Source organism: Podarcis erhardii (genome assembly GCF_964252035.2).
Source record: "Podarcis erhardii genome assembly, chromosome: 12".
NCBI classification, from domain to species: Eukaryota; Metazoa; Chordata; class Lepidosauria; order Squamata; family Lacertidae; genus Podarcis; species Podarcis erhardii.
In genome coordinates, this window is record NC_138513.1 from 48,657,076 (window position 1) to 48,680,928 (window position 23,853).

At 42.9% G+C, this 23,853-nt stretch overlaps 1 protein-coding gene and 1 long non-coding RNA gene across 2 annotated transcripts in view; one reads left to right on the top strand and one right to left on the bottom strand.

The window, feature by feature from the left end:
- Positions 1–275: 275 nt before the first annotated feature.
- Positions 276–23,853, top strand: part of HECW1 (HECT, C2 and WW domain containing E3 ubiquitin protein ligase 1) — a 203,775-nt gene continuing 180,197 nt past the window's right edge. The window contains exon 1 of the mRNA XM_081881787.1: positions 276–341. Coding sequence (XP_081737913.1) covers positions 312–341 — 30 coding nt within the window. The 5' untranslated portion in view covers positions 276–311. The remainder of the gene's footprint in view (positions 342–23,853) is intronic.
- LOC309326172 lies at positions 8,298–16,687 on the bottom strand. Its single transcript, XR_014150218.1, has 2 exons — positions 16,447–16,687; positions 8,298–8,580 (listed from the first exon to the last, which is right to left on the bottom strand). It is a non-coding gene; the product is annotated as an uncharacterized lncRNA (long non-coding RNA).

The window sequence follows — 23,853 nt, forward strand, 5'->3', positions numbered from 1 at the left end:
GGCGACGCTCCTGATTGGCTGGCTCCTGCCTGGTACCCAGAGAGGGCGGGGCGGGGGAGCCGCGGAGGCGTCCGCTTTCCTGCCGTATTCCGCTCCCTGGACCTCCGTGGGGCTGCTGCTGGTGCCGCCGCCGCCGCCGCCTCTGCGCGGGGAATTGCCTCTCGAGCGCCGCGGTGAGGGAGGAGGCGGAGGCGCCCGGGCGGAGGCCGAAGGGGCAGCCCGCGGCAGGCTGGCCGGCCGGCCGGCGCGCCCTGACTGCAGCGCGGAGGGGACCGAAGGAGCCGCTGCCGCCGCCGCCTGGGCCGAAGAGCATGCTCTGCACGCAGCCCAGCTTTCTCCAGGTGAGGCGCCTCCCGGCCGGGAAGCTCGCCCTCCCCCCTCCTCGGCCTGGATTGGGCTTGGGGCATCCAAGTCTCCGGGTCTGGCCATTGGGGTCCCCCTCCGGCCAGGCTCCTCTCCTGCTGGGTGTTGCGAAGTGTAGCCAGCTCTCTTGGGGCGGGAGGGGAAAGGCGGCGTGACCTCCCGTCAAGCAGAGTAAAAAAGGAATCTGGTTGCCTGTTAGGAGGGACTGGAAGGGGCCTTCAGCCTAGTGAGTTGGACTAATGGACCAGGCATTATCAAGCTACACACACCGGATAGATAGATAGATAGAGATTCCACCCCTGCCCAGCCTGCTTTCTTTCATTTCTTGCAGAGATGTATTTCTTCTTTTAAGGAAGGGGTGCAGACAATGGATGGGTGCAGAGTGACAGCAAATGTGTAGTTTTTACTCACCCGCTGGCACATGACTGAATGTGTGGGGGAGGGGGCAGGGTTGTGTTTATGTGTACAATACGGTCTGAGCATCTTTAGACTGTGCACACGTTCCCCCTTCCTTTTGCCGGGTTGTTAAGGGAATTGGAAGCCCATCTGCTATGCAGGATGAGAGTTCTGTGGCTGGCAGGATGGGGAAAGGGGATGTGCATGTTTTCTCTGGATTCAGCATCTAGGTTTGGTTTGGTGCGTATATCAATTGGCCTGTTGGTACTAGCAAGAAAATAAGGGACAAAGGTGGGTAGCCTTGTGCTATCTGTAGTTCACATTAGTTTGACAGGGTTTCTGTAATCCCGTATTGAGCTAAAAAAAATTTTTCTCTCTGATTTATTTTGCTTACAACAGCCTCTAACTCAATGCAGCAAATTCTTTAATGACAAGTTGTTTGCTTTCCTTTGCTGTCTTCTTGCCTCCTTTCAAGTTAAAGAAAGGCACGTTTCATTGACTCATGCTAAGGACCTTTTCTGTTCTGTTGTCTTATGCGGTTGAGGGTTAAGATCAGTGATGCAACCATGAATAATGCAGCTTTTAAAATAATAATCCTTCTCTAGCTGCATAGCGCAAGTGCACACACAAACACATAGCCTCCTGCGTTTCAGTTTGCCCATTTCAGCCATGTGTGGTATATCCTCAAATTAAAGCAATTATTTATTTGGCTTGGGTCTGGCTGTTGACATCCTTCCTCTCTAGAACTGCAGAGGCACCCCTGTCATGCTGCACTCAGCAGAAGCACAGAGACGCGGTACAGCAGTCACTCAAGCTAGGAGGAGAACCCTTTCCCTTGCTCCCCTTGCCCCTTCCCTGTGTTTTTAGTAATCTGTCATATGATTCAGTGGGGCGCATCCCTGGTCTAAAGAGAACAGCATTTGAGAAATGGGAAAACTGCTGTCTGTAAGATGCAACATAGCAGGTGGTCAGCTGTGCCTTTGTTGAACAGCGAACATATGAGGATTCTGGTTATTACAGTAATTCATTTTAGCTTGGGGAGTCATTTGAAAATTTGGATTTTCCACTAAGAAGGGATTATCATTTTTCTGCTGTGTGTGTGTTTGTAAAGAAATAGAGTACAGTACAGTATGAGTCTTGGCTGCAGTCTATACTTGTCTTTTCAATTTCCTCAGAAATACACACACAATTATTTCTAAAAAGTGTGGTACTATTTTTATTACTATTCTGAATAGAATTATACTCAGTAAGTGGTACATTTTAGTTAAAATCCTGGCAATGGTTTGAAAAGCCACCAAAGAAATCTAGTTTGAAACAAGCTGAGTTTCCAAAGAGAACATCTAGTCATTTTCCTTTCCTTTTTATTATGTCTTTTAAATGAATAGTTGATTGAGAAAAAACAACAACTATTTGATTGATGCAGACTGGTGCTAATCATAGCCTAGAAAGTTTGGTAAATGAAATGATTTATTTGGACTTTATATATAATGCAGTGCTTTGAAATGCTCTCACACACTGCAAAGGCATTGCTTTCTTCTTCGGTGATGCTTATGGGTACAATTAATTCTCCCAAGGTCTGTCATAGCTTTTTCATTAAACATGTGAATTTTACAAAAGACACCACTAAATACCATGTTCAGTTTTCATTTTCTCACGAACGTTTCCTATGAGCGGTGTCCCATAAGTGGACCCAGAGGGCAAGGTGAAAGTGGTGCTGACTCTGGGTCTCTATACCTCGCTGCTTACTTTGTGTCCAACAGCCAGAGAACCCCCTCCCTGAGCTCCAGGGCCTCCATTCCCATCAAACCTGCTCTCCAGTACAGGCAGCGTGCCCAGCCTGAGGCCCTGCAGACGGGACAGAGAACTAGGCGCCAGGCTAGAGGACTGTCACTTTAAGGGGATGCTGCTGCTTGAGAGAGCTAGTTAGACTCAGGAAGTGTAATAAGGGCTCAGGTTGTTTTTTTAAAAAATAATTTTTATTAAAGATTTTCTTAGGTTACCTCTTTTTCAGGTTGTAGGACCCCCCCCCCCCCCAGATCAGTTACATTTGATGTGAGACATTTGTGTTGTATACAGTATAAGGTTGGGAGAGGAGAGAGGGAGGAAACGGGGCTGGTGAGCCCTTATTATTTGACCTCTCACTGCCAAGAAAAAGTAGTAAGAGCTCAGTTGAGACCAAGGTCTTTTTAGAATATGCCAGGCTGCTCTTTGGGTTCTGTCCAGGGTTCTGAAAACAGCCACTGTTGTTTTCAGGAATCCTTATCTTTTCCCTTCCCAGACTACCTGCTGGACTTAGACCCTCCTGACCTGCTTGTGGGTTCTACACCACCAGGATTTGGACACATGTAGGGTGATAGTGAAACTCATCAGACCTGGCCAGTACTCTAGAGGTACTGATTTCATGGCGCTACCTTTGAAGGTGATTCAGAAACTACAACTATTCCAGAATGTGGCTGCCAGAGTGGTGACCAAGAGCAGCTGCTGGGGCCATATAATAATGGTCCTAAAATATCTGCATTGGCTCCCAGTACGTTTCTGAGCATAATTCAAAGTGTTGGTGTTGGGGCAACCCAGTCAGATGGGCAGCATGATGATGACTATGATGACCTCAGAATTTGCCCCAGAATCCTCTGCACTCTCAGATGTTCCTCAGCAGACAAATTGATTTGGAAAGCATTCCTACAAAGTGTTTAAAATCAACTGTGCTAGATTCAGGAATGCATAATTGCATCCGAAGAATCCACCATGTTCCTTCTTTTCCCTTCAAGCCCTTTGCCTGGCCTCAGGGTAAACAAAGTGCGACTGCTTCAGTCAGCTGCCTGATTATGATGCTGTGGCTCTTATAATGCTAAGGTAGGGTTATTTTGTGCTCCACAAATCCTAAATTGCTGATCAGCAACAAATTTTTTTAACAAGGGCCATCTTTTGAACTGAACAGGGTCTAGAAGGCCAGTAACCTTGGTGTCATTCATTTCTTACTCCTGTGGCCCATGTCGAAGTGCAGACAGGTGGCTTTTTACCGGCTTCAGCTCCTCTTTGCAAGCAGCAAAAAGAAGACTTTGATGGAGAGCTGCTCACACATATTATTTGCCTGTATCTTGGCTGTCATAAGGGGATTAGATCTGACATGTGTAATGGGAAAACTCTGCCAAAGCTTCTGTTGCCGCTGAAACTATGTGGAGGGTGTTAAAGAGCCATTTGTGTGTGTCTCAGCTCATGATGGGGGAAATGGGTGAGGTGCATAATATAAGGAGGTCTTTTTTGGAGTAGGGTCTGTGTTGGATGATGCTTTGCATGCCCTCAGGGAAGTGGATCGAGCCAGTTGCCTATCTGTATTCTAAACCAGACCGAGGCTGGAATCCTAAGCGTATTTACTTATAATAAGTTGCACTGGAATTAATGAGATTTATTTCAAGGTAAGTACGGCTAGGATTTGGGTGTTTGAGTTGTGAGTCACGACATCCCCATTAGATTTTATGTGTGCTTTTTTTTTGTAAGCTAAGTGCATTATTTTAAAGAAAACTTGCTAACGTTGCTATCCCATATAATAGAGTTTTCTCTCAACATAGCAAATATCTTGCTGTCACAAGTATATGGATTTGCCACATATTTTATTAATCTTAGCACTATTTTTTTTGTTATAGACTGATGTTATAGATATTCTCTTGCTATTTCTGTTTTGTTACAATGTGTTTCTGTGGCCTTTTCAATAATAGTCTTTGCACCCATTAATATCTCAGTTCTCTCGTCTATGCCATATGCAATTTGTCAAGGCATTAATGGAACAAAAAACCAAGGAGTAGAAGATTTTGTTTGTTAAAACATTTGTCCCTATTGAAATTCATGTTGTCAATTTGGGGACAGTTCTCCAATCTGTTAAGGTCATATTGAATCCCAATTCTGTCTTCTGTAGCCTTAGCTACCCCTTCTAGCTTGGTGTAATCTGCTCCTTTAGTACCCTTGGGTACAGCTCCTGAGGCCCTGGAGATTTGAATCATTTAAAGTAGCTAGGTGTTCCTGTACCACCTCTTTTCCTATCTTGGGCTGCAGCTCCCTCCTTACAACATTTATTACGTTATCACCAGGTTGGGCATTGCTTTCCTTTCGGGTGAAGACAGAGGCAAAGGAGGTTTTGAGCTGTTCTGCCCTCTCTCTGTTATACAATAGCATTTCTATCTTCTCCACACAAAGGACCTACTACTTGTTTGTTCTTCCTTTTGCTTCAAACATAGCTCAATAAATCTATTATTATTATTATTATTATTATTATTATTATTATTAACCTCTCTTGCAAGCCTGAGTTCATTTTAAGCTTTGGTCCACTTGGCCTTATCCCGGCAAGTGTTGGCTACTTGTGCATATTTGTCCATCATGATTTTCCCCTTTCTTTTATTTCTTACACTTGCCCTTCTTAAATCTCAGCTCATCTGTAAGTAATAGTAATAATAATAATAATAATAATAATAATAATAATAATAATAATGGTGTTATTTGAAAGACCAAATGCTATCTGAAAGACAGCATTACCTCATATGAACCTGCCTGGGTTCTAAGATCTTGAGGGGAGGCCCTTTTCTCGGTCCTGCTGCCCTCACAAGCCTGCTTGGTGGGGATGTGGGTGAGGGCCTTCTCAGTGGCTGCTTCCAGACTTTGGAACTTCCTCCCTAGAGAAGTTATACTGATTCCCTCCTTGTTGTGCTTCTGCCACCAGTTGAAGACCACCTTATTCCAACAGGTTTGGGAAACATGCTGTTTTTATTGTAATTATCTGTGTGTTTTTAGTAGAACACACACACACACACACACACACACAGAGAGAGAGAGAGAGAGAGAGAGAGTTTTCATTCTATACATGTTTAATTGTTGTTGTTTTTTAATGAGTGAGGGTTTTTTCTATGTTTTTAGCTGTTCCTATTTTATCTGTACACTACGTCAAGTCCCTCAAAGTGAAGTACAAATAAATATATCACCACCACCACCACCATCATCAGTGGATATAATAATAATCAGTGTTACATTCCAGCTTGTTAGTATCCTTAAACTGTGGTGCCCAGAATGGGACACAGTGCTCCAGGCAGAATAGAGTGGTACTATTACTTTCCTTAATCTGGATATTATACTTCTGTTGATGCAGCCTAGAATAGCATAGCTTCTTTTGCTGCTGCATCATACTGTTGACTCATGTTAAGCCAAGTGCCCCCCATCTTATATTTGTGAAGCTGGTTCTTCCTGCCTAAGTGTAGAACCTTCCAACTGTACAGCTGGGCTGGTGAGCATGACTTGACCAAAATGGGCCAAATGGGGAGGCCTGGTGGCCCTCATTAGGCATGCTGGTCGGAGATTCCCCACCTCTGATCTGCCTCTTTACAAGCGAGAGGAGCCATCGCACATACATTTACTGGATGCACCTGGGAATGTTTGGAATGCTGGTGCTTATGGGATTTGTAGATCTTTCAAATATGTGCTTCTTATAATTATTCTTGACTGTAGATCTGAACCCTAACCAGTTAGAATAGGAAGGTGAAAACTATTACTTTCCCTTTGTCCTTATCAAAGAATGTATGTATATATGTATGTATGTTTGTTTGTTTTTGAAGTTTTCAGAATTCATTAGCAGACCACATTTTCCTACAGTGTTAAAACCAATATAAGGAGGAATTAATATGCTGGAGGACATACTAGGATGCCATTTCCCCCATTAAACAAAGCTTCAGTGTGGTGAAGTGGTTAAGAGCGGTGGACTCATAATCTGGGGAACCGGGTTCGATTCCCCGCTCCTCCACCTGCAGCTGCTGGGTGACCTTGGGCCAGTTACACTTCTTTGAAGTCTCTCAGCCCCACTCACCTCACAGAGTGTTTGTTGAGGGGGAGGAAGGGAAAGGAGATTGTTAGCCACTTTGAGACTCCTTCGGGTAGTGATAAAGGGGGATATCAAATCCAAACTCTTCTTCTTCTTCACACAAACAAATTGTGAGTCAAAGTGGACAGGAAGAATGTTCAATGTAAATCTAAGATGAAACACAGGTCGTCTCCTCCTCCCCTCCCTCATACTGAATACATAGTGTCCAAGAGGCTAATAATGGTTTTATGAGTCATTCTTAGAGTTTTGTAACCTTTCTGTGGTTAGGACATAATGCACTTGGACAATGTATTTGTTCCTGAGAGAAGTGTCTGATTTTGCCAATCTGCTATAAAGGCAAATAATCAACTGGCAAGAGTTGCTGCAATGAAAGATGGAGTTTTTGTATTTGCTTCATCACCACCTTGAATGAAAGTGGAGACAGTGCTATTTAACACAGAGGACCACCCTGAGAAGAGGATGGAGGATTGTTGCTTTTTTGCACACCTTAACCTGCTCCATTCTTAAAGTGGACTACTGCAATGTCCCTTCCCACCCTGTCCACACACTTTCCTTGCATTTGGTTAGCAACTGGGGGAGGGGACTGTTAGTTGGCACTGGGTCCACTTCTCTCAGGAACAAATTTTTAAAATATATACAAATAAACAGCCATGTAAAATATGTAATAATGAGGATTTGCATTGGAGTTTTTGTCTTCTCACAAGTGGACGAAGTTCCTTTCCCATACCAGGCAATGGCACCGTTACCTTCAGACTTGGGCCCAAGTCAAGAGCTCACTCTGCTCGCAGTCCTCTCCTCCTCCAAAGACCCCCAGAGACTGGCACATGATAAAGAGTGTTGGGAAACAGGCAGGGTATCAGCACAGCCCCCAACTTAGCCATTTGCTTTCCTGCTACCTCCAGTGCTCCAATATCCTGTCCCCTGTCTAACACTGACTTTCGCAATGCAGCTGCTGGCTACATTATGGGAGGAGCTAGGAAGGTGCACATTGGGGCTTGCATGTTGTGGTAGGGCTGTTCCAGATGAAACAGCTTTGAGAGTGACGGAGGGATGAGGTGGAAGTGGATGTATTGGAACAACTCCAGGTGCCCCCAAGGTGATGGGATGATCATGCTTACACTACCACCTAGGTATGTGAGTGAATAAAAGGCGTAAACCCTCGCAGTGGGTGCCAGAAACATGAAAGGGTGAGATGGCAGTGATTTGCCAGCAAAAAGAAAAGGGAAGGCAGGACCTGCTGGGGACATTGTTACTTCTATTTCCAGATTCCTCTAGTGTGTAAGAAAATAAAGGCATCACATTGGTTCTTCCTTTTGCAGCCTACTTAATTTCCAACTTCTCAATATATTTGCACTTTGTAATGGGCATGGACTACTCAGAAATTACAACACAGACACACATATACACATTTTTAAAGGGGAGCAAGAGCCTGTTAAAATGAACTCCCTGCTGCCTGACTTTGTGAAGGGTGAATTCCCACCCTCAACTTCCATACCATCCTAGGACAAGCAGCACACCAGTCTCAAAGTTTCAGCTTCATCCAGCTATGAATCTATGAGTCTGACATCAGAAAGGGAAGAAAATGAGAAGGGAAGAATGGGATCTGGACCCTAGACTGACTGCCCTTGGTTGACCTGCTGACCAGTCTAGTAGTGAGTTGTTTAATGATTACTTGCCATTTTCATATGTTGCAGCTGCTAATAAGGTTTATTTTGAACTGTTAAGTAGTTTTGGTCTAGACTATACAATGTCAGATAGCCTGATGATTGAGACCTTGAGTAGCCGTCATTAAAAAATGCTTCAGGCCTTCATTCCTTTACATCCACCAATTTCCTTTGCTTTCTGGAAGCAGAATGGTGCTAAAGGGCAGATGACACACTGCTCCACGTTGTATTATTTCAGCCATTCCACCCTTGAGATTTTCCTCGAAGCTGGCGCATCCTTCTCCGTTCTGTTAATAGCTTTGATACAGAAGGAAATAAGTGGGTAATTGCAAAGTGTCACAGTTATCTGCAACATAGTTCATTATAAATGCAGTAATTTCTAGGTCACAGAATTTTCTTTATGTCTCACACAATGGGAACATAGATTAATAATTTTCTTAGAGTAAGATGTAGTCCTTTTCAGAGCCTGCTAATTTGATGTGTAGGCAAAAAACATAATGTGTATATTTGGACACTATACTAAGACATTTCTAATTTCTGTCCCCCTACCCACAAAAAAGGGGGGAAAGATACTACAGCAAAATTAACTAAATGCTAAAATACTTCTGATTTTAGATTTGTGTTTCTACTTGTGTAAGAGAAAGAAGCAGATACAGAACTGAAAATATTGACTGCTTCACATCTCAGGAAGTGAAAAGTAAGGGATTTTAGTTTTCAGTAAGGTTTCCTTTCACTCATTGCAAGAGTAAGGTTGCCCAGGGAAATATAAATGGAATTTTAGTAAAGACAGAGGTAGTAAAGATAGAGGTAGTTTAGATAGATCTTTTAGTAAAGATCACAGTGCCTCACGCATTGCCCATCCTAAACAAAAAAATGTAATAGTATTCTTTTTATTTCAGGAAAAAGAAAACTATGAACAGCAGACATTGGAAGAGAACATAAGTAGCTGGGATGCATGTGAGGCTTTCACTTTGACTTCTTTTGAGAAATTAGAGCAATGGCTTTGTCTTCACTATTATTGGCCCAATCCCTTTTGGAGTGTCTGTTATAGAGAAGGTAGTCTCTTCTGAACCTTTGCTTCTCTGAGTAGTCACTTTGCTAGATATATGAGCTTAAGGCCTTCTTCCTTTACTACACCCTTTCCACATTTGTCTTCTAGGGACCTCCTTTATTCCTGCCACAGAACCCATGTTCATTGCAGAGGATTCTGGGGAGTATTTTGAGATGCAGACTTAACACCCAAATGCAACTGAATGCAGTTCCCTGGGAGTCTCTGAACACTCCCCCATGCCTTTGCATCGCAGCAGATGGTTGATAGTGGTGAACAAGGACTTACCCACACCTCCATTTGCGCTGACGTTTTCCCCAGCGCTGAATCAGAACAATCAGCAATCAGGTTTTCCACTGATTTCTGCTTGTTCTGATTTAGTGCTAAAGAGCAGGTTTTCCAGGAGAAAGTGGCGGGCAAAGGCAAAACCACTCAGACCTGTGCCTAGAAAGTATGGGACAAATGGAAAACTTTTCTATGACAAGCCCTAAGCTGTGTTTCTGGGAAGTTTGTCTGCTGTTGTTGATCATCATATTATGGAACCCCTGCTATAACTTCTGAGAAAACACAGGGTTGCTTGAAACACAGTTTGAAAACCATTGAGGAAGATGATAATGTGGCTCATTGTGGCTATATGATCACTTCACAAGATCACCTTAAGCATTGAGTGATGTGGTCTAAAGTGACATGTGTGCATATGTGAGTGAACCTTTAAGGGCTAACTACATGTTACTCATGAAAGTAACTTGGCTCCATTGGGGGGAACAGCGTGCTCCGGTGGGGTCAGTGGCTTGCACGCTCTGGGCACCAGCAACTCATGTTACACTGCTGGGTGGCCCTTGGGTTGTAGGTTGCCTAGACCTAGGTAGTGTTTCTAGGAGCACAGAGTGGAAAGCACTGGGTTAGAAAAAATTCTGTTTGGTGGCTTTATATCCATTACTCAGCTTTAGGACTAGCTAATGTGTGAGATATTACGAGAGTGACAGTGCAATCCCATGCATGTTTACATGGAAGTAAGCCCTGTCAAGTACAGTGAGGTGTACTCCTAGGTACATCTGTGGGACATCTGTGATCCTGTGGGACTTCTTCTTCTTCTTCTTCTTTTTTAAAGCTGAAGTTCTTTGTGTATATCTGAAATGGATTCAAGGACACTGTATTTAATTTGTATGAGTGTGTATAAAATACTGTTGTTAAAATAAACCTTGAGAGGTATATTTAGCATAGGATGTTTTCATTTTTTAAAAGGCAAACTGACGGCTAATTAAAGCTTTTTCAATTTAATAATCAAATTCAAGTGTTTGTTGCCTGTAACTTGAGAGAAATTTGCCTTTGATGTTAAAATATTTTAATTGACATTTATTTTCTTTTAATACATCCTTGCAAAAACAAGCCCTAGCTATTTGCTTGTTTACTGAAAAAGCTTGCTTTCAAGCAATTGTTCTGGTCATTGTTTTGGGAGCTTTTGCTCTTTCTTACACACACGCCACAAATTTCAAGCAAGGGAAATATGAAGTCTTAATCACAAGCGAACTCTTGTTTCCTTGGTGAGAATGACATTCCATCCCAGAACATTCAGCCCTCAGTGGCATGATAAATGTTATATTAATTTCGCTTTTGGTCTTGTGTTGATGGTAAAATAACCATCCCATAATGATAACACAGCAGCTCAAGCCACGACTCAAGCTGTTGAATGTAGACATGAGTTAACAATCCAAGAGTAAAGCACATGTTGGGCTTACTAGGATTGCCAGGTTGCAACCTCTTACCTAATGTAGTAGAACCATAGAGTTGGAAAGGACCATGAGGGTCATCTAAGTCCCTGCAATTCAGGAATATTTTGCCCAATGTGAGATCAAGAGTCTCATGCTGTATTGACTGAGCCATCTCAATTGCTTTATACAGCAAGAGAGGGTGCTAACTCTTCCACCTCCCACCCTATTCCTTCTAGAGTCCCATCATTTCTGCACCTTTTCTGTTTCTTACTGTGGAGCAGAATTAAATTCCTACTTATTTTAAGCATGAGGAACATGGAATGATGGAGCTGGACAAGCAGTGGTGGCAATGCTTTTCCACTGCACCAGTACTGTCAAAGGTTCTCTGGATGTCAGTCCTAGGGCTCGCTAAGCAACCTGAGATTTAACACTCATTCAGTGTGAATGAGACCAAAACTGAAAATAACCAGTACTCTAAGACTGGGTTCAAGAAGCCGAAATTGAAGTACCGTATTTTTCGTCCCATAGGACGCACCGGCCCATAGGACGCACCTAGTTTTTTGGGGGGGGAATAAAGGAAAACAATTTTTCCTTTATTTCCCCCCCAAAACCAGGTTGGGGAACAGCGGGATGGCGGCGCTGTGCCTCCCCGCTGTCCCCCGAGCTTGTGGGGCTGCCCAATGTCTGCCCGAAGCGCGGGGCGCTCTGCTTCAGCGCTCCCTGCACTCTGTGCAGCAGGCTGCGGGTGTCTGCCCGAAGCGCGGGGCGCTCTGCTTCAGCGCGCCCCCTGCTCCGTGCAGCAGGCTGCTATCCGCTGCCTAGGGAGCCCTGCGGGAACTCCCGTGGGCTTCCCAGGCTTGCTGATAGCTTCCTGAAGCCTGGAGAGCGAGAGGGGTCGGTGCGCACCGACCCCTCTCGCTCTCTAAGCTTCAGCGAAAGCCTGCATTCGCCCCATAGGACACACACAGATTTCCCCTTCATTTTTGGAGGGGAAAAAGTGCGTCCTATAGGGCGAAAAATATGGTAAGTGAACAGCTCAATTGGGAGGGTAGTCTGGAACCTACTCCATAGTCCTGGTGGAGTACCTGGTAGCACTGCAGAGTGGGAAGTCTGCAAGACAGAAACAAGAACCTCCCAGTCCAGAAAAATACTACTGGGCATGCAAGACAGTAATATAGCTGGACTGACAGGCAATTGCTGGAGTTTAATGAAGAAGTGGAACGTAGAGTTGGGCAAGGAAGTCTAGCTGTGGAGCTAGAGGCAGAGCTGGTTGAAACAAAGTTAAATTCTGGTAGAATCATTGTGGATACTCTGTTAGAAGATCACAGGGCTTCTAGTTGGAGGCTAGCCAGGCTCTGCAAAAATACAGTGGTACCTCAGTTTTTGAACGTGATCTGTTCTGGAAGACCATTTGAGGTCTGAAACGTTTGAAAATCAAAAACTCAATAGCCAACAGCTAGGCCTCAGGATTCTGCACTCAGCGGAAGCCGCATGGCATGTTCAACTTCCAAGGTGTGTTCGAAAAATGAAGCATTTACTTCCAGGTTTATGGCGTTTGAAAACTGAAATGTTCATCAACAGAGATGTTCAAAAACTGAGGTACCACTGTACGTTCTTATTTCTTCACTTACTAGATTCCACTCACCTTCCTCCTCTACAGCCTGTATCAGTGATAGAAAACCTGTGGCCCACCAGATGTTGGATTAAAGCTCCTGTCATCCCTAACCATTCACTGTGCTGGCTGGGGCTGATGAGCGTTCAAGTCCAGCAGTGTCTGGAGGGGCCACAGCCTATCCCCTCCTGGTCTAGATCCCACTTGCATCTTTTTCCAGTAGTCTTCATTCACATTTCTTTCAACTGAGACAATACAGTGTAGCTACTTTCTCCTTTTTTATCGTACGCATACCTCACAGTGAACCACACTTTCCAAAATGTTTGGTTTGGCTATTAGAATATCACTTTTGCCTTAGAACTGGACTGAACACTTTTTTGGGGGGGGGTGAACTGATTTCTGAAATGATAGTATGTGGTTGCTCTATTCAACTGATAAAGTAGAAGTAACTTATAAATTTGTTTGTATGTGTGTCAGGAGGCAAGGATGCCCATGGTGGTACAGAAACGAAAGTTGGTTTTGAAAGTCTTTAAAGCGTATGCCAGCAAAAGTGCCCCACAGGAAGCTGCTTATTCACATTATTTAGACTCAGCCGAGACCCTATTCTTAGGCTTGAAGCAAGGAAACCATTATGTTATGTGGCTCATTTCTGTGCCCCAAAAGTCCTGGGCTGCCTGGGAGGAGCCCACACAATGGCTGTTCCTCATGCTGGTGTTGCCAATATTTGGCAAACCCTCACCGTGATCAAAGCCCACGTGAAAACTTATGTCACCTCTGTGGAAGGACATGTGTATCCCGAATTGGCCTCCACAGCCACTCACAGACTCACTGTTAAGGCTGTGTTCATGTAAGGCAAAGAAGAAGCCCAAGCTTGCAGGAAGAATGATTCTGATACAACAGGATGTCTGCAGCTGGACCCTTCCAATGCAGCTCAGGGCTTCTGACATTTCCCTTTATGGTCCAGGAAGGAGTCATTGCCAATGTGAGAAAGGATCCTTAGAGCTGTTCCTCTCATGATGTAATAACAGTTCTACTTCCTTCAGCCTGAGAAATGCTGGAATGTTGGAGACTGAAAGACATCTTGGTCTGCATCAAGGAGGGGGAAGCTGTGGCCTTCCAGATGTTGCTGCACTACAACTCCCATCATCCCTGAGCCATTAGCCTTGCTGGCTCGCTGATGGGCATGAGTCCAAAAAGGTTTGGACAGGCATACATTTGCTGCCTGTGGCCTGCATGGTGAGATTTTGAACCCTTGTTAAGTAGGTATCTTGGGTTTGAAATCTCTCTTGCCTCTTGTCTTACTTAGCTGTAGCAATTCACAGCTGGCAGTGGAAGTTGGTATAGCAAGTAGGGGAACAGACGGGAGAATGAAGTGCAGTTTCCCCTTCATCGTTTTGTCCTTTCTGACTGGGCACAGGAAGAACTTCATTGGTGGTGGTATTTTAAAATGTCTGCATTCCTCCCTTCTTTCTTTCTTTATTTACCCTAAGGTTTTTGCTCTTTTGTAACTAACAGTATCAGGAGCAGGTTTCTCAGTTAAATACCGACTCACTGTCTTAATCTTTATCCACGGTGTGCCTTATTGTGCCCTTATTCGCCCTTGCTTTAAATTGATTAGTAAATGAAAATGTTATTGCTCCTTTTAAAAAATCTAGCTTTACTAATGTCAGGCAGAAAAGGCAAGCTATCTGCATTGGCGTGTTCAAAATGAATCTAATCAAGACAGAAATGTACTATTTCGGCTTCTCATTTCCCTGGGAAGTGCAAGCCAGAATTCATTACTATGACAAAGAAAGTAATGGTCTTCACTTTTTTTTTTTTTAAAAAAAGGCCGTTTTAAAAGAGATTCTTTTTCTTTTATCTCTGAATGGTGTTTTTCTTACCTTGCCCCACAAGTCGTTCTTACTATATTATTTTGAGCAACTATTGACATTGCTGAATCTACTGAAATAGTGATGTTGTATGATGCATATTTTCCACAGAAGGCTCATTCATTCTTTCATTCATGCATGCAGTTAAGAGCTTGCTCTTAAGAAAACAATAGGTTGACAAAGTGCAGTTTTAACAGCTCATTGTCACTGAAGCAGAAAAAAAATACATATCTGCATTTTGAAGGAAATGTATTAATTTTTTCTTTGAAAAGCAAAACTTCCAGTCACTGCAGTACTGCATGGACTTGACAAACGGATCATGAGGATTTGTTCCTTCCACTCCTTGATTCCAAGCAAATATTTTTAAAAATATTCCCTCTCTCTATCAATTTTTAAAAACATAGACTTGCGAATCCTTTCTAAGTGTGATTTTGATAACCTTTCAAAATCTGATGAGATGTTTTATTTTCTTGTTTCTTTGAAGATAAAGAGGATTTTGTCCCGATAGCCAAACACAATGGGATTGATAGACAAAGGAAGTGCCAGTGCGGTCCGGCTGAAATGAGAAGCAGAGATCATGCCAAAGGATGAACACAGACAAAGAGCCACACTCTCATTCCCACTTCTCATTCCCACTTCTCATTCCCACTCCTACAGCTAGGAGCCTCACTGATTGCTTCCTGCTCCTCTGCCTTTCCTTTGACTTTTGTTGTTTTTAAGGTTTCTCTCATACTGGGTCACTTTTTTTCTTTCTTAAAAAAAATCACATATTGACGGATGGTCTTTCTGCAGGTATCTCTTTCCCTGGATGTTCAATCCACGCTTGTTTCAATGACCATTTTCTACCAGTTTCCTTTCTACATTTTAAACATGTGCATCTTTAATTGCATTTCTGTTCATGGAAGTCATAATAGGTTAGGTAAGATACATTTGATGGTGAGCACAACTCTTTTTTTAGGTTTCTCTTTTCTCCCACCCGCAAACCACTGAGAAATGTAATAGCGTTCCACTTAGTATTGCACATTCCCAGTAGAAATGTACAAAGCTGTAGCAAAGGACCAAATTCACAATCTAACAACTGCCCAGAAACCACCTCTTATTGTTCACTTGATATATCAACTGCATGAAATTCAATTTCCAAAAATAAATTCTACCACCAGTTAATGGATAACATGTCAAAACTGCTGTGTCTAATTTTGCCCATTTTAGAGGCAAAAGCTGCAAACCCATGTACACTTTCCAAGAAGTAAGCCCTATTAAATGCAGTCCTACTTCTGAGTAAGCATTGATAGGATTGTGCTGTAATGCTTTTCTAACATTAAAAATGGCTACTGCAGCTCCAAGTTATCTATTTTATTAAAATGTGAAGCATATATAGAATGAATAGGATAAGCAGAAGTTATACATTTCCTAAAAAGTGAAACATTTATAGAATGAATAGGACAAGCAGAAGTATAAATTCATCTCCCTACTATGTCCTGGAGATCCCAGGCACAAGTATTCCAGAAAATCAGCTGTCAAAAGGAATCAGTGGGGTTTTCTGTGCCAGATAGTAGTGGTAGGTAGTGATGAGTCAGGATGGAACAAAATCTTACAAGGAAAACACAGGATTCCCCTACTGTAAATCCCTCCTCCCATAATGATGGAGTTGGGAGGGGGCAATTTGTGGGGAGCAAGGGAGCTTACCCTCCCCCTCTGATTTCTCCCTGCAAATGCTGTCTCTGGTAGTCAATCTCTCCCCACCCACCCCATCTGAGTTGTGAAAAAGGATGTAAGGGGGGGGGGGGGCGGACGGACTTTTGAAGGAGGAACCAGAGTCTGCACATAAGGTTAATCTTCACTCTAGCTGCCCTCACCAATTACACCATGTATTCCTCTTATCTCTCAGCACATAAGCAAATGGGAGCCACATGCATTCACCTTGATAACATCTACTGTATTTTGTTCTTGCCCCCTTTTTGCTATGGAGAGCAGTGGCTTTCTCCCCTGTGGATGGCTCAGTAGTGTGTGTTCCATGCAGTTACGGGTGTTGCCATGGGTCATACCAGAGCCCCTAGTAAGTCACTGGGTCTTGGGTTTGGAGACTCCTGCTCTTAACGGTGCTATAGCAGCAATTCTCCCTAGGGGTGCCATCTCAATCTCAGCATTGTAGGTGCCTGCTGCCACAATGCAGACTTGCGATGTCACATGAACATGCCTGTGACACCACACACATTACATACAGGCATGTGCATGTGAAGTCACACATCCAGGTTGCAGTGGCGGCTCCTCTTCCTCCTCCTCTCCATGGGAAGGAGCTCAGACTCAAAGGCAGAGAGAATCTGCCTTTGTATCTGAGCCCCCCCCCCCCAAAAGGGTGCCTCGCTTGCTGGATGTGAAGGGTGGAACTGAAATGCCTTTCTCTTAGAAGCAGCATCACTGCCGCCTGCCAGCTTTTCTCATTGACTTTGTGGGTGCCCAGCACCCACAATTATATTATTGTGGGTGCCCAAGCACCCATGGCCCCTGGAGTTGGCTCCTGCTTTTACATTAAATCAGAATAAATAAAGTTTTTACCCCTTCCTTGTGGGGCCCTTTATTGCAGAGGGGAGAGGGCACCCTGATGCCTTTTGGTGAGTTACAACTCCATAACTCGGAAGGGTGAAAAATGAAGTTAAATTGTAAATCGTGCACCATTTCTCCACTTCTAGTTGCCCTCTTGCATTGTGGTTCTTGCACAGAATGCTCAATGTGTGCATTAAAGTAATAAATTTGTTATCATTGTCTTTCTTCAAAGGCACTTATTCTTTGAGGGTTAGGGCAACATGGTCCAACTCAGTCTACGCCAACCTGGTGCCCTCCAGATGTTGGCTGTGTTGGCTGGGACTGATGGTAAACATCTGGAGGACACCAGGTTGTCAAAGGCTGCTCTAGCTGATGGAAGAAAGAGTACGATGGTCTCATTTGCTAGTCAGTCTGCTTCGAAATATACAATGAAATATTCAAATGGAAATAATCCCCCAGTGATGATGCCTCTGGGAAGAGTTAATTAAAAAGGATGAAATTGAATTAAAAATGACCTATTATGGACTGCCAGAAAGCCATCGCAAAACTTAGAAATATTATTCTAATAGCTTCCTTTTTGTGAGAAATTGCTCATTGCACTAAATAGGTCTATTTTGACAATGGGCAAATGACTGGCATTTCAGCTTTAATTATGTGGAACACCTATATGATTTCAAAACTACCCAGTTTTGAGAATGAGTAGAGAGAGAAAGGGGTACATTATGCAGCTAAGTTTTGAAGTTGTCGTAAGTTTAGGATGACCAGAAATTTTGTATGGGTCAAGATTATAATACTTAAATGCTAGATCAAACTTAAAATAAAATCCCATTCCATAGTTGTGTGTATCACAGATGGATCATAATGGCAATAAAGCTTGTTTTCAGACATGTATTGAGTGGTGTGCTTTTCTACTTTTGTGAAGTGAGAGCATGCCCCTTCCCCTGACTGTGACTTAGGTAGTATATTTGGAACTGGTGTGCTGGATGGTCCAGGCTGTGTGAGCTCCCCCCAGTTTCTTCAAGGGTGTGCGCACACAATTTTAGCCTTTGTGAATCCAGGCCTCTATATGAAATTCAAAGTGTTGCTACTGACCTTTAAAGCCCTAAACGGCCTTGGCCTTGTATACCTAAAAGAGTGTCCCCACCTCCATTGTTCAGCCTGGACACTGAGGTCCATCACCCAGGGCCTTCTGGCGGTTCCCTCACTGCAGGAAGTGAAGTTACAGGGAATCAAGCAGAGGGCCTTCTTGGTGGTGGCACCCACCCTGTGCAACACCCTCCCATCAGATGTCAAGAAGATGAGTAACTACATATCCTTTAAAAGACATGTATATACTGTATATAACCTTTAGAAGTTTTTAATGTCTGATGTTTTATTATGTTTCTGTATATGCTGGAAGCTGCTCAGAGTGGCTGGGGAGACCCAGTCAGATGGGCAGGGTACAAATAATAAAATGATGGTGATGATGATGATGAAGATGATGATGATGCATTACATGCTACCGGATGCTCCTAGCAGAGAGGTGAGGTTCAGACTGCTCCATGATGCAAGTTGGAGCTCCAGTGTTTGGTAGAACTGAGGGCTGTTGGCGCACTGCCAGTACTAGCTATGCTAACAAGTATATTCAAAGAGACAGGTGTTTCAATAGCAGTGATCACTGCTGTAAAGGGGAGTTATTTTTTCTGCTGAGGAGTCGGGACTCTTGTCAGTTGGTAGTTTTATGTCTGAATTCTGTGTGTGCATTTTTCTTGCTCCTGCAACACTGTAAAGAAGGTGCTTGTCGTACTTTGATCTACCTATCACTTTTACTGGCTGTGGACATACAGCTAAGCGTGGGAATAAAGTGGAAGCAATTACTTTGTGATTGTTCTCTTTAGGTGATTGTTCTCTTTAGGGGTTCTCATTTTAGGTGATTGTATTATATATATATATATATATATGCAGGTTTTGGTGTCCTCGGGTGTCTTCCCGTGTAAAAGTTGGGGTGTCTAGGCGACGTTTCGACGAGGTCTCACTCGTCATCTTCAGGCTGGTGCTTTCGGCTTCTTGTTACTGGAACAGAGCAGGATCTCAGTGTTTGAGTTCCTATAAATACTGTAGAGGGGGTGTGGTGTATAGCCTCCAATGTTCTGGGCAGAGAGGAAGTTCCCAGGCTAGTGTGCCTTTTCTTCTTTTGTTCCTTAATTACTTGAGAGATATCTTGAGTGATTTCTTGAGTGATATCCTGAGTACCACTTAGGTGGGTCATTAGGTGTGGATTAGTTGTTAAAGTCTTTGTGTCTTGACCTCTTGAACTTTGTGAAGAGTTTTCCTGAGAAGATGGCTGTACTGTACTTAGTTGTGCTCTGGCTTGGCTTCGTGTATAGGGGCGAGCTGTGGTTTTGTGGCTTGTGTCAGCCAGATCTGTGTAGGGATTGCAGGGGGGTGCAGCATCCGGAGGTGCCACCATGGATTGGCTACTGGATGGTGTCTGTAATTCATCTGTGGAGAGGGTCTGGGTTTGGGTCTGGTGTGGTTGATTGGTGTTGGCATTCTGTGTGCCTCTGGATCTGGTGTCAGTTTTTGTGGGGAGGGCTAATTTCCAGATGTCTGGCAAGCGGGATGTGTCATCACGCTTGTTCATGTTGTGAGGGTGTTTCTCTATCTCGATGGCTTCCATGATTATTCTCTTGTGGTGATGTTCCGTGTTAAAGAGCAATTTGGAATCTGCAAAATTAATTTCGTGTCCTGTTTCTTTCATGTGTTGGAAAAGAGAGGAAGTTTTTTCTTCTTTTTTGACGGCATTCTTGTGTTCTGCGATACGTGCATTTATTCGTCTGTTTGTTTGTCCAATGTATGTCTGTTTGTTTGTCCAAAGGGGATGCTGCACCCCCCTGCAATCCCTACACAGATCTGGCTGACACAAGCCACAAAACCACAGCTCGCCCCTATACACGAAGCCAAGCCAGAGCACAACTAAGTACAGTACAGCCATCTTCTCAGGAAAACTCTTCACAAAGTTCAAGAGGTCAAGACACAAAGACTTTAACAACTAATCCACACCTAATGACCCACCTAAGTGGTACTCAGGATATCACTCAAGAAATCACTCAAGATATCTCTCAAGTAATTAAGGAACAAAAGAAGAAAAGGCACACTAGCCTGGGAACTTCCTCTCTGCCCAGAACATTGGAGGCTATACACCACACCCCCTCTACAGTATTTATAGGAACTCAAACACTGAGATCCTGCTCTGTTCCAGTAACAAGAAGCCGAAAGCACCAGCCTGAAGATGACGAGTGAGACCTCGTCGAAACGTCGCCTAGACACCCCAACTTTTACACGGGAAGACACCCGAGGACACCAAAACCTGCATTCCTGTACCCGTGAAAATCTACGAAAGCATATATATATATATATATATATATATATATATATATATATATATATAATATTTATTAAAGGTTTTTTTGTTACAACACACAAAACAAAACATACAAAAATATCACATTTTATAACATATTTTCTTATCCTCTTTGGACTTCCTCACATCTCCCGCTCCTGCGTTCCAAATTTATAAAAATTAATCCAGCAAATTTATCACCTTGTCCCCCACCTTACAATCTAGTTTTCCAATGTTATATCTTAAATTTTAGATATATTCATTTCACTCTATTAAAACAATAAGCTTAGCCTAATAGTTATCTAAAAAAAAAATTGATTTTTTCGTAAATTTAACTTATCTTCATAATTCACTTCATCTGTTCCGATGGTGCCAAATTGTTTATGATCAAGCATCCTGCTTAACATTCATACAATTTACAATATTTTTGCAAATAAATCTTAAATTTTTTCCAGTCTTCTTCCACCGTCTCCTCTCCCAGGTCTCGGATTCTGCCCGTCATCTCGGCCAGTTCCATATAGTCTATCAGTTGCATCTGCCATTCTTCCAGTGTGGGTATATCTTGAGTTTTCCAATGCTTGGCAACGAGTATCCTTGCTGCTGTTGTTGCATACATAAAAAATGTTCGATCCTTCTTTAACACCCCTTGGCCAACAATACCCAAAAGGAAGGCCTCTGGTTTCTTAAGGAAGGTATACTTAAATACCTTTTTCAGCTCATTATATATCATTTCCCAGAAAGCCTTCACTTTGGGGCAAGTCCACCAAAGGTGAAAGAACGTTCCTTCATTTTCCTTACATTTCCAACACTTATTATCAGACAAGTGGTATATTTTTGCAAGTTTGACTGGGGTCATGTACCATCTATATATCATTTTCATTACATTTTCTTTCAAAGCATTACATGCAGTGAAATTCAGCCCAGTAGTCCATAACTTTTCCCAGTCCTCAAACATAATATTATACCCAATGTCCTGTGCCCACTTTATCATAGCCGATTTAACCATTTCATCTTGTGTGTTCCATTTTAGCAGCAAGTTATACATTCTTGAGAGTACCTTAGTCTTAGGCTCTAGCAGTTCCGTTTCTAACTTCGATTTTTCCACCTGGAATCCTAACTTTTTATCAAGTTTAAAAACTTCTTGAGCATAATGTAACCAATCTCGCACTTTGTCTTTCATTTTCTCCTGACTCTGCAATTTCCAGTTATCTCCATCTTTTTCTAATATTTCCCAATACTTCGGCCATTTGGCCTCCATATTGAGTCTTTTCCGGGCCTTAGCTTCCAATGGTGAAAGCCACCTTGGAGTTTTATTTTCCAATAAGTCTTTGTATTTTGTCCAGACATTAAACACTGCTTTTCTGACAATATGGTTCTTGAAATTCTTATTAATCTTAACCTTGTCATACCATAAATATGCATGCCAGCCAAACGCATTGTCAAAACCTTCCAAATCTAATACATCAGTGTCCTCGAGAAGCAGCCAATCTTTCAACCAGCAGAAAGCTGCTGATTCATAATACAGCCTTAAGTCTGGCAGGGCAAAGCCCCCTCTTTCTTTCGCGTCAGTTAATATCTTAAACTTAATTCTGGGCTTTTTGCCCTGCCAGACAAATTTGGAAATATCTCTCTGCCACTTCCGGAAACACTCTGTTTTGTCCACAATCTGTAATGTTTGAAATAAAAAAAGCATTTTAGGCAATACATTCATCTTTACAGCAGCGATTCGGCCTAACAAGGAAAGTTTCAATCTTGTCCAACTTTCTAAGTCTCTCTTAATTTCTAACCAACATTTCTCATAGTTGTCCTTAAAAAGATTCAAATTTTTTGCTGTTATATTTACCCCTAGGTATTTTACTTTTTTAACCACATTCAACTCTGTCTCTTTCTGAAACCGTTCTGACTCTGTAACTGTCAAATTTTTCCCCAGTACCTTAGTTTTCTGCTTGTTTAACTTAAATCCCGCTACCCGACCAAACTCTTGAATCAATTGTAATGCTTTTTTCTGGCTCCTGTAAAGTCAAAACTAGGTCATCTGCAAACGCTTTAAGTTTATATTGCTTCACTCCGACCTGAATACCTTCCACCAGCCGGTCCCCTCTAATCATGTTCAAGAGCACCTCCATTTTAGGTGATTGTAGTAGTTCCCTCTAGCAAACTCTTGGCGCAATGGGTCAGTCCATCTGGCTGTTAACCAGAAGGTAGGTAGTTCAAATCCACCCAGGGACAGCTGTTTGCAGGATTCCTGCATTGCAGAGGGTTGGACCAGATGACTCTCAGAATCCCTTCCAACTCTACAATTCCATGATTCTATGATTCCATGGTGCTTTAACTTATACAAATAAGCAAAAAAGATCAAGTTTTTTCTTTTCATTTTTTTAAAGGCGAACACTGTTCTTCTCAAAGTGTCCCATCCTTGCATCTTTCGCAAGTGTAGTTGAGTAGGCATACACTTTTTAAGGTTTTAGTTGTATTTGTTGTATTGTCAGAAAGGGAGCAGGAGAGGTCCACAGTAGACAGCTGCACCTTTGCCTGCTTTCAAAGTCCATTACTGAGTTGGTGTCCTTGGGAGAATTGCTATCAGTTTGTCTCAGTCTGTCACTTGTGAAGTGGTAGCTCAGCTTGCTCTCTTGGTTTTCATTGCAAAAACATAGAAGGTTTGGGGCCCTGGGCAAGAGTTTAGATCAGCACTACTGAGACTTTACAAGAATACATCTGTGCCCCACAGAGCTGAATACCTGGGTCTTCCTCACCCCTACACTTGTTCAGCTCTTTTGACTACTTCCCTTTGTGTTTTTTCACAGTCCTGCTTACAGTATCTCATATGAATTTTCCTACAGTTATTCTCTTACTTTAGTTCCTGTGTTCTCATATGAACCATCCTGCAGTTATTACTTTAGTTCCTGTCAAAACAAAACAAATTCCTTCCAGTAGCACCTTAAAGACCAACTAAGTCAGCTTTCGTGTGCATGCACACTTCTTCAGATACACACTGAAGTGTGAAGAAGTGTGCATGCACACGAAAGCTCATACCAAGAACTGACTTAGTTGGTCTTTAAGGTGCTACTGGAAGGAATTTGTTTTGTTTTGACTATGGCAGACCAACACGGCTACCTATCTGTAACTGGAACTTTAGTTCCTGTGTTCAACATGTGACTTTATCTCTGGTCTCAGATAACTGCACCCTCAGCAGTCCATGTCTTCCATCCTCTTTGTTTTGGTAATCCTAGTGGGCAGTGCTATTTTTCTAGAAAAAAAGGTGCCGGAACTCACCATGAACACCTCCCTCGTTCTCTTATCATGGCAATGGCGCCCACCAGAGAGGTGCCAGAACTGAGTTCTGGTGAGCCCTGCTAGTGAGGCCATGTGACCCACATTTTGGAAATCTGAACTACATCTGT